This window comes from Zingiber officinale, chromosome 8A (assembly GCF_018446385.1).
Source record: "Zingiber officinale cultivar Zhangliang chromosome 8A, Zo_v1.1, whole genome shotgun sequence".
NCBI lineage: Eukaryota > Viridiplantae > Streptophyta > Magnoliopsida > Zingiberales > Zingiberaceae > Zingiber > Zingiber officinale.
The window spans coordinates 105,190,673-105,201,807 of NC_056000.1; the positions used below are offsets into that span (position 1 = coordinate 105,190,673).

At 36.2% G+C, this 11,135-nt stretch overlaps 2 protein-coding genes across 2 annotated transcripts; both read right to left on the bottom strand.

Moving 5' to 3' along the window:
• Positions 1-7,426: 7,426 nt before the first annotated feature.
• LOC122011097 lies at positions 7,427-8,588 on the bottom strand. The gene is made up of 4 exons (XM_042567529.1): positions 8,520-8,588; positions 8,189-8,264; positions 7,824-7,934; positions 7,427-7,718 (listed from the first exon to the last, which is right to left on the bottom strand). The coding sequence occupies exons 1-4, from the start codon at positions 8,566-8,568 to the stop codon at positions 7,427-7,429; spliced, it is 528 nt and encodes a 175-aa protein (XP_042423463.1). The 5' UTR covers positions 8,569-8,588.
• Positions 8,589-9,857: 1,269 nt separating this feature from the next.
• On the bottom strand, positions 9,858-10,539 carry LOC122012329. The gene is made up of 2 exons (XM_042568826.1): positions 10,059-10,539; positions 9,858-9,956 (listed from the first exon to the last, which is right to left on the bottom strand). Exons 1-2 carry the CDS (start codon positions 10,446-10,448, stop codon positions 9,882-9,884), a joined length of 465 nt encoding a protein of 154 aa, XP_042424760.1. The 5' UTR covers positions 10,449-10,539; the 3' UTR covers positions 9,858-9,881.
• Positions 10,540-11,135: the final 596 nt, after the last annotated feature.

Below are 11,135 nucleotides of genomic sequence, written 5' to 3' on the forward strand. Positions count from 1 at the left end.
AAGAAAGATGCATAAATTTAACAGGCAGATTCGCAATCGCCAGCCAAACTGCCTTCACCCGCCATCTCACCACACAGATTTCTCACTTTGATGCGGCATGAGTCGTATTTTTCACTTTATTTGATAAACAGTTTTACATTTTATTTTCGACAAAGGCCGCTCCTTTCATTTTTTTCATTCTAAAAAAATACTATATTGTTGATTTTTTATAGATAAAATAACCCCCCAATCAAAAATTAATATCACATTTATATTCCTAAAAGCCTGAAAAAAATAAAAAATAAATATATTTTTTAAATTTTAAAATGTTTTGGATCTGTTTAACTGTCTTTTTAATGTTAGAAATCTAATACTATTGCAAAATTAGTCTTGAATCAATAAATTTTGAAACATAATTTAAGTGGTAGCTACTTTTGCATTTTCCCCAAATCGCATACCCATTTTGGTAATGTCCAAATTGCATAGCTTCCCCTAGGTTAAATTCCCATTTTACCATTCACAAAAATCATTAAAATCTCACATGTGTTCGAAGCCAGGATTAAATGAGAGTATGAGGTATGTCACCGAACCACGAACGACTCGTATATTTTTTCATAAAAAAGTCATGACACCTCCTCACTCCTGCTTGCAAAACTAGGAAACCCTAGTTCCTACCTATAAAAATGACATAAAAGATAACTTTTACTTCACCGAACCACCTCGATTTAGTATTAAATGACGCTTTCACTAGCCAAGCTCAAGCCTAAGTGACGAAACATTGAACGGTTGCTCTCAGTGCTTCACCGATGACTGCATGATCTCCCATTAGTACAAGGCTTCCATCCTTTCAGTTGGAGTTTGTTCCCTGGAAGAATCAGGTTCGAGTAAGGGTTGATCCAAGGCTACAGGATTATTAATATTTGAAATGTCGAAGAATCCATCATCTTCTCAGGTGAAATAATTTTGATGAAATGTTTTAAAAAATATAAGCAAAAATATGTATGTTTAGTTTAAGTTAGTTTCATAAAATTTATGTGATTGAATTGACGGAAAAAGTACAATAACAGTTGGTCATTGAGCTTAGTGAAAAAATTGCATTATCTAAGTACCATCATCTACTAGGAATAATGTTTACTAATGCTTTGATCTATACAATTAATTACTAGAACTACTTGTTGTCATATTTAGTTTGTATTTAAGTTTGTTAAATATGTCAAAATGAATTGGCTAAAAAGTGTTAGTTTGAAAAATACCACGTTATTTGTTTGTTCATTTACAAATCTCGAATGTTTTATGTGTGTACTATAGGAAATACAAACATTTACATCAACAACTTAAAAAAAAAAAGTTACATATCGAATATAAGTTACATTGGAGGAGTAAATTGGATTATTTTATAAATTTCTTTTGTCAAACTTTCCCAAAAGGTAAGAGAAGAGAAAAAGGCAATCAAGAGTGAATTTTCATGAAAAATATATTAACATTATAAACAGTAGCTCCTTTGTGTCTTTCCCAACAACATATCGAAAATTCCACTTAGGAGATTACTAGTTAACATCTTTGAGAAATATTCAGAAGATAAAGTTTTAAATTTTACAATATAGGTGTGACCTTCACAACAAAAGACGTAACACTATTGGTCGGAATCTTAGATAGAGACATGCATGTAAAGATGAATTCGAAGGTTACTTCTAGAAAATTGTATATAATATATTTTGAAAGAAAAGAGAAGAAATATTATATCTGCATCGATTCAAGTGAGGATGTCGATTGTTTTGTAAATTTTATATTTTGTATATTTTTTCTTCTATTTTTATTTGCTTCTTATACTTATAAGCTGCATATAGTAATTATAGATATTGTCGATGATATCAATAACCTAGGAAATTATAATTGGATTAAGGTAATATATAAATTATATGATGCCTCAACACTCGATATTTGGAGAAGTGTTTGTGGCAAAGACTCCTAGTCATACTGTAGAAGTGTTTGTGGCAAAGACTCTTAGTCATACCTGTTAGTTAGAGCCCTAGAGCCAATCATTTGATGATTGTTGTATGGACTCATTGTATCATTTTCTTATACATTAATAAAGGCATTTGTTTTGATTATTATACTTACTTGTATTGGTGTCAAATAAACTAAGTATAATAGCGTCCTTGAGTAGAAGGTTCTTACCTATACCAATCGGTTAGTTGAACCGATAGTGAGATGATATAGGGAACACTACTCTTAATCATTCCTAGTCGAGTATTAACATTCAGGGACAATGTTTATGCGATGAGACTAGCATGTAGGTCAACTCGATGACTTGATCTCACAAGTCATGGATATAGAGATATCAAGTTAACACATGGGTATGCATTGGAGAATGTATACTGAATGACCCGCCATTAGAAAGTATCATGGATCGTTATATGAGTGTCATATACTTTCTCATGTGGCTATTAGTATGACTACTAGTCCTTGGACCTGAAGTCACCATGGATCCCTACATAAGGAGTTACGTACTTTGGCTTCGTCAAAAGTCACCCGTAACTGGGAGGACTATAAAGGCAATTACTGGGTATGTAACGAATTATACAGAGGGATGTGAGTGATGTAGATGAGATCTATCCCTCCTATATGACGGGAGCGACATCGATATTCTTGATAGAGTGAGACCACAAAGTGCATGACCATGCCCAAATGAGTCAATATGAGATATTGAGCTCATTTGATTGAGTGAGTCTACTTGGAGTTCAAGATTTAGATTGATTAGAGGATGACACGGTCTATGCCTCACATTGATCAATCTAGATGTCTAGGATAGAAGGATACTTGTCATATATTGTGAGGAGTCACAATCAGTAGTCACAAGGTGATGTTGGATCTCAACATTCTTATAACTTGGGTAGTAATGATGTGTTGCTAGATACCGCTCATTACTTATGCTTCTAAATAGGTTTAGGAGCATTGCTAACGTTATAAGAACCTATAGGGTCACACACAAAGGACAATTAGATGGAGAGTAGGTTCATATGATGAACCAAGAGGATTAGATTCATGTGATGAATCAAATTGGATTAAGAGTAATCCTAATTGAACTAATTGAGTTGGACTCAAGTTGATTCTGTTAGGATCGACGGTCGCGGCTAGAGAGGGGGGTGTGAATAGCCGCCCCAAATTCTTCCCGTTTCTTCCTACGATTAGGGTTAGCGCAGCGGAAATGAAACCGTGGAAATGAAAAGGAAGAAGACAAACCTCAAACTCGATGGATTTAACGAGGTTCGGAGGTGATACTCCTACTCCTCGGTGTGTCCGTAAGGTGGACTAGCCCTATCAATCCGTCGGTGGATGAGTCCCCGGAGAACCGACTAATAAATACTCCTTGTGGGTGGAGAAACCTCGCCACAATAGCTTGCAACAGCAATATGGAAATACAACGAAGAGCAAGAACAAAATACACAATGAATGTACAAATACTCGCTTGCCTTCTCGTCGACTGAAGTCCCGGATGAAGCACCAACTTCACGGACGAATGCCAACAAGCAACTCAGTCGAAGAAGCTCACACGAAGCTTCGGAGCTCAGTAAAGCTCAAGAACACAGCTTTCAGAAGAACAACAGCTCAGTTCAGAGGAGGAAGAAGAAGTAAGAAGTTGCCCCTCTGTAGAAGCCCTTAGCCTCTTTTATACCTGCATCCACCTGCGAAGAAGAAGCCAGAAGACAGTAGAAGACAGAAGACCGTTGTGAGCCAACGGATAGTTCTGGACCGATCAGGCTCCAACCTGATCGGTCCACACTGTCCCTGATCGGTCTTGGGGACCGATCAGGCTAAGCTTGGACCGATCAGGCTATGTCCTGATCGATCAGAGCTTCCTCTGATCGGTCCAGGGACCGATCAGCATGCATGTCCCTTCCTTTTTCTCCTGAACTTCTTGCCTTCTATTCGTTGTTTCCTGATCGGTCTGCAGACCGATCAGATAACACTCAGTAGGTTATTGTTTGGTTACTAATCGGTCACCAGACCGATCCAGATACCCAATGTATCACTGGATCGATCCACTGATCGATCCAGAGCTTGATTTTTGCCCAAACCAAGTCCCAAGCCTTCCAAACCAACATCCGGTCAACCTTGACCTGTTGGTACATCATGCGTAGCATCCGGTCACTCCCTTGACCTGCTAAGACTCCCCACCAAGTGTCCGGTCAATCCCTTTGACCCACTTGGACTTTTCTCTTCGTGCCAAGTATCCGGTCACTCCCTTGACCTTCTTGACCTTCACAACACCAGATGTCCGATCAGCCTTGATCCATCTGGATTTTTCCTTGCCCGGCTTCACTCACCAGGACTTCCCAACTGCCTGGCTTCACTCACCAGGACTTTCACCAACTGCCTGGCTTCACTCACCAGGACTTTCATTTTCACCTAGCTTCACTCACTAGGGTTTTCACCTGACTTCACTCACCAGGACTTCCAATCTGCCTGGCTTCACTCACCAGGACTTTTCCGTCTGCCTGGCTTCACTCATCGGGACTTTCCATCTGCCTGGCTTCACTCACCAGGACTTTCACCTGGCTTCACTCACCAGGACTTTCACCTCCGGTCCAGAGAACGAGCTACCGAGCCCTCTCTGACCACAGTTCGGGGAACGAGCTACCGAGCTCTCTCCGACTTCCATCCGGTCCAGAGAACGAGCTCCCGAGCCCTCTCTGACCACAGTCCGGAGAACGAGCTACCGAGCCCTCTCCGACTTCCCATGTGCCAAGCTTCCATACTTGGACTTCTCCGTGCCAAGTCTCCATACTTGGACTTTTCCCGTGCCAAGCTCCCTGCTTGGACTTTTCACCATGCCAAAACTCCCTGCTTGGACTTTTCACCATGCCAAACTCCCTGCTTGGACTTTTCCCATGCCAAGCTCCCTGCTTGGACTTTTCCCGTGCCAAGTTCCCTGCTTGGACTTTTCCGAGTCAGGTCAACTCACCTCGGGTCAACCAGGTCAACCTTGACCACGGGTTGCACCCACAATCTCCCAAGCTTGTATCCTTATAAAACATCAAGATACAACTTTTCTGTTCACGTCAAACATTGTCAAACATAACTCGTCAAACATCAAAACACAACTCGAGTCAAGTCAACTCGAGTTTGGTCAACCAGGTCAACCTTGACCTAAGGTTGCACCAACAATCTCCCCCTTTTTGATGTTTGACAAAACTCATAATCAAACTTAGGTTTTCTAATGTTCTTCCTTGAACATTCTCCCCAAACCTACACTCTCCCCCTTTTTGACACACATCAAAAAGAGTGAATCAAGGTCAAGAGTTTCTTTCTAATGAAGGTCCCATACCTTTCATTGAAACCCTTAATTTCCCCCTTGATACTAAGGTCAACAATTAACTTAGTGATAATCCCATATCACTCAAGTCTTTAGGAGTAAAAACTCCCCCTAAAAGTCAACTCCCCTTGACTAATAGGTAAAATTCCCCCTAAAGGTCAACTCCCCCTTGACCATTGCACCAACAATGTCTTGGAGAGTTTCAAACCTTCAAAATACCAACTCCCGAGCTGAAATTTCAGACAACCAGTCGAATTTCAGCAATTTGGCACGCCCTGATCGGTCACCAGACCGATCAGGCTCCCTCTGGATCGGTCCAGTGACCGATCCACACAGACCTGGACCGATCAGGGAACCTCCTGATCGGTCCACGACCTCTGATTTCTGATTTCCGAATTTTTCTTCTCCCAAAATTCAGAAACCTCTAGAAAATCACAGAAAATTTCAAAAATTGTAAAATTTTGAGGATACATTCCTCATAACATATACTATCATGGAAAAATAGTTTTCTATGAAAATATCTTCCATTTTTCAATCTTGATACAAAGTTCAAAAGTCTTTGAAATAGCTCAAAGTTAACTCATCTTTGTATCACTTTGCTCAATGATGAGAGCTATCACTAGAAAAGCTTCATCAAGGTTTTTCAAATCAATTTTAAAATGATTTTAAACCCTTTAATTTAGGACCACAATCTTAGGGCTAAATGTACATGACTTGTACACAAGCTTTCCCTATGATCCCCAAATAGAATTAGGCTCATCTAGGTACAAGAACTATGCACCTTGATCCTAACTCACAATCCTAATATCTCACACACATATAAGGTGTATCAAACACATCCAAGTCAATTTTGATGTGAGATATGGGTTTAGGTCATCTTAAGCTAAGTTCTCATGCATTTTCTAAACAACAATTTGATTTCCGTATCAAATTATGTTTTTGTCCTTAAATCAAATTAATTGATTATAAATGAAAAAGATGATGACATGACATATAATGATATCATAAGTAATAACATGTGCCAATGTCATGATGTCATGACATAAAGTATGAAACTTAAATAAGGCATGACATCTAAATAACCTAAGCATTATCATGACATTTCAAATGATACTAAATTAAATATGATGTCATGACATGACATATGGCAAACAATATATGGCAAATAACATGTAGAGGTATAGAAGATACCTAATTCTAGCCTTAATTGCCATTTTTGATAGTTTTGATCATTTTGCCATAAATTCTATATTCCTAAGTGTAATAGACCTAGCATCTTATACCAAAGATTTTTAGATCACTATGTCACTACAAGAAAACAGACCTTCAGAGACGAAAAATTCTATCTTTGAAAGTCATTTTTCCGTTTTTAAAGGATATTTGAGACGGAATATTCGGTTTCAAATATCCGTTAGTGAAAGCCCCGTAGCTAAATTTGAGACGGAAATATTCTGTCTCTAATTTCAAAAACAGATTAAAAAACTGTTTATGAATCTGTTTTATTTTGACCAAATGAAATTAATTAAAAATAAAAATTTCGTTTCTAATTTTGTTTTAAATTCGTCATTAGTCTGTTTCAAATTACATAACAAATATAATTTTAATCGGTTTATAAATTCATTTATAATTCTGTTTATAAATTCGTATATAAATTCTGTCTCAAATTTTGTTTTAAATCCATAATTAATCTGTCTCAAATAACATATCAAATATAATTTTAATCTGTTTATAAATCTGTTTATAATTTTATTTATAAATTCGTATATAATCATTTTTAAATTTATTACTAAATTTATATTATATTATATTTTTATATTTCTCATCTACATAGTACTTTCAACAATCACACATTTCAAACAAATTAAAAATATTTAAAACAATTAATTTTAATGCAAAAGTATCATACAATTAATATTGAAATAAATAAATATTCATATAATCTAAATACATTTAACCATTAATCAAAGATAAAGTAATTTAATCTTTATTTCACTTATCACAACACTCACGGGGACCAGATCCTCTTAGATATAAATGATTTGTATATCCCACCTCTTGAATCATTTTTCGAACCATCTCCTTTAGACTTTCTTCTCTTTGCCTACCTTCCTGGATAAGTTGTTCTTCCATCTATCTATTTTCTTTGATAACAAGTTCCAATTTATTTTTGCTTTTAGTAATTTCTTCCTCCATCCTCTTGCTAGTAACACGCACGTCTTCAATTTCTTGAAATAATTCCTTGTTCTTCTCATGGGAGCACATTTCATTGGAACTTCCATTGTATGATCTTCTAAAGTGTTGATTGCATCCAAATCCGTACAACCTCCCCTTGCATAGGTCGTCCACTACATTACCATGACTTGAGATTGAATGAAGACTGAGTAGATTGATCATCAATATTTTGTCTCTCTTTATATTGTTCCTGTCCATATTACAATAGTTTATATTAATTTAACAAATAAAAAAATAAACAAGAATTAATATAAGATAATAAAAAATTAATGAATAATTAATTATGTTTACTTACACTAACTCGAGCCGATTTGTTATCCACAAACTCTCCAGTACCTTGCTTTCTTTTATGCATTCGTTCAAAAACTTCAAATTCATCCACATCTCATCCCAAATCTTTTTTTTTCTAGAATTATACATCATATATGTCAATATAAAATAGAACAAATAAGATACACTGAATTTATATCTATATGTCAAATATTTAATAAATTTATCAGATGTTTAAATTATTGGAATAATGTGGTATCTGGTCTATTGTAAATTAGAGCTAGTCTTTAAAATATTAACATAAATCTAGGGTATATACCCATAGATCCAAGTAATGGAAACATGAGGATGAAACAATAGAAAGAAGTGCATTTAGGGAGGGCATCTTACCTCAAAAGGAACAACTCCTTCAGTGCTTCAAAGCCAATAAATGCATAGCATTTCCCTACCTTGGATGTCACCATAGCTGCAACTTGATGAAGAAATTTTTTAGTTATTTTAGTACCAAAAGTACGTAAGGATAAAAAAAGCTTTAATGATTCGACTACTAAATGACAAAAATAGTGGATCAAACAATGTTGGAATCACCTACATTTTAACTTTTATAGCATTAATGGTTTTGTTTGTGCATATAATACATTGTCCACTGCCTAAGTAGTTGAATTATGAAACAGCTCATGATGTCAATATGATAATCCTATGTTGTATAGAAAAAACTTACTTTGCAATTTTTTCTGGAGTGACATACTGCAATTTGTATTTGCAAACATTAGACATCACTTCCCAAAAAATATCCTGTTGTTCAGCCCATTCAATATTGGCACCAAGATAAGTAGCAAGAATGTTTGCCTGCTAAAAAAAAACATGTAAAACAGTTCAGTCTAGAGTATTTTACTTATGAATAGTGAAACTTCATTACACTGTCTGTAGTACTTGTAATAAATGCATAATTTGATCTTGAATGAGTGAGAGACAAGAGGATAGACAACTAATGTTACTCCAGAGCTGATGAGAGCAGGAAGCTGCAACAAAACTTCTATATACAGAACCAGCCAAGAAAAGTATATTTGTGCTACATGAGTTCCAAAATAGCATTTATGTAATGCTTCTTAAATAATATTACCTAGAATGGCAGAAATTGGTTTAACAATAAAAGTTTAAATATGAATCACAATCCCTAATGAGGATTAAGAAAAATGGGACTAAACTTTTGTACATATTAGACAGGAAAAATAGATTCAAAATTAAGTATATAGACTACAATGATATTATACCTGGTATGTCAAACTCTTTCCACCACCAGTTGGCATTAAAACAAAGACATCACAACCACTTATTGTAGCATTGATCACCTCTCTTTGATTGGGGTGAAATGAGTGATTACCGAACATTTTTCTGTTGTTAGCCTAGGAAGAAGGAAAACTCAATAATACCAAACATAATAAAGATGAAAAGTCACAGAGAAATTAAAAGGGAATCACCTCAAGTTTCTTTGTCCATGGAAAGTCTAAACTTTTCCATTTTTTATCTCCAGATCCTTCAATGTAATTAATGTCAAGAAGCTTTGGAGTAAATACTTGTCTGTCTGCAGCTGTAGTCCCAAACTGGTTTGCATAACAGGATGGAGTAGGTGAGCTCCAAGTTATAGTATCTCCTGGTTCATTTCTTATGTAAGCCTAGGAGTTAAAGTTGACAGGATCTGTCATACTTGAGGGCCTCTCAAGTTGAAAATTCCTTGTAGTTGTTGTTGATGCCGTGAAAGATGATCTCTGTCTTTCTTCATCTTGATTTGAAAGGGAAAGGTCTTTCTCAAGATGCTAAATCTTATTTTTGAGATGTAAACTGGCACAAATATTAGGGGCAACAAAAAATATTCATTAAGGAGAAAAGAGTTCTCATGTAACAAAGCATTCAAGTACATGTATACAAGGACAAACCGCTCCTGATTAAGATTTTTGCAGTGTTCAGGACTAAGCTCAGAAGCATTATCAAGAAGTTCAGTTGAGACAGTAATGAGTTTCAGTGGCAATGCATCTTCACGAGGGCGTCCTATGTAACTTCTAGAGACTGGAGTGAAAGGTGCCTATTTAGATACAGAACCTTCTGGTGTGCCAGTTACTTGATAGTGTTCCATAACTATTTGGTCTACATCAATACTCTGAAATTTATAATAACTATGATTTATATGAAGCCTCTAGTAGACAACCATATCTGAATTTTAGATTAGAACTCCCTAAACAAAGAAATTGATAAATCCTACCTGCAATAATTCATCATCATCAAGGGCATCTAAAAATATGTCATTGGCAAGATTATCAACAGAATCACACACAGCTTCATTGGTATTAACAATCATACGAGAAGAAGTTTGTGGCATCACTGTTTCAGTGACAAATGGTTGTCTTGGTCCAAAAGATGCTTCATCATTTTTACTAAAATTTCCACAATTCAGTGTATCATCTCTAGGATGTGATCTGTAGTGTGAATCATAGATGACTTTGGAGCTCCGGTTTTCACGGCATGAATATTCAATCTTTTGTGAATTATTAACTTTTTTTAACCATGTGAGAGGGTGGCAGAGATTCATGAAATTTATTATGGTCCTGTACTGCAGAAACTTTTTTAACTCATCCTTTGATTTTGTAGACATATTTCCTTCATTTTAAAAAAAATATACAAACATTTTTCATAAACAAAATAAGCTAGAGCTAATCATTCTCTAAAAACACATATTACATTAAAAGACTAATTGGGTCGTAATTAAGCTAAATAGGAATATAGACAATCAAGTTTTGTTATTGCTTCAATCAGACAACAACTTGTATGCACAACAAGAAAACAACAATAATAAAACATTGCAATAATAATATCTGGTTGAAAAAACAATTTTATTAATAAAACAGTAAATAAAAAAACACAGTAGAGTTTAATCTTGCATACGGGGCAAACAAAGCAGCATATGTAGAAAAAAATATGCAGTGACAACGAGACCAAGGCTACGGCAGTGAAAAGGCAGCAGTCAAGATGACCAAGGCTACAACCAATGTGGTGGTTGCGGCAATGGCTAGGCGCGACCACCTCGCAATTAGGTCGTGCGAGCGATTGGCATCGCGTGCGACAACCACCACACGGTTAGGTCATGCGAATGACCTCGATCGCATGAGTAGGACACAACTAGTGCTGCAGTTCTAGGACAAAGAAGAAGGATGGAGAAGAAGATTAGGATTACCTAAACTTGATCTTGTTCGGTGGATCGTGGAAAGAACTCCGGAGAAGAAGATCGCGAGCCCCATAAGCCGGAGTGTTGGGTGCCTTAGAGTCGTGCGTGATTTGGGAC

Coding starts and splice junctions, on each gene's coding strand:
- LOC122011097 (XM_042567529.1), bottom strand. CDS start 8,568: ATGTTTGCAAATACAAATTGCAGTATGTCACTCCAGAAAAAATTGCAA. Junction 8,265..8,519: donor ACTCCAGAAAAAATTGCAAA/GTAAGTTTTTTC, acceptor ATCAAGTTGCAG/CTATGGTGACATCCAAGGTA. Junction 7,935..8,188: donor AAGGAGTTGTTCCTTTTGAG/GTAAGATGCCCT, acceptor GTATAATTCTAG/AAAAAAAAAGATTTGGGATG.
- LOC122012329 (XM_042568826.1), bottom strand. CDS start 10,448: ATGTCTACAAAATCAAAGGATGAGTTAAAAAAGTTTCTGCAGTACAGG. Junction 9,957..10,058: donor ATGATGATGAATTATTGCAG/GTAGGATTTATC, acceptor TATAAATTTCAG/AGTATTGATGTAGACCAAAT.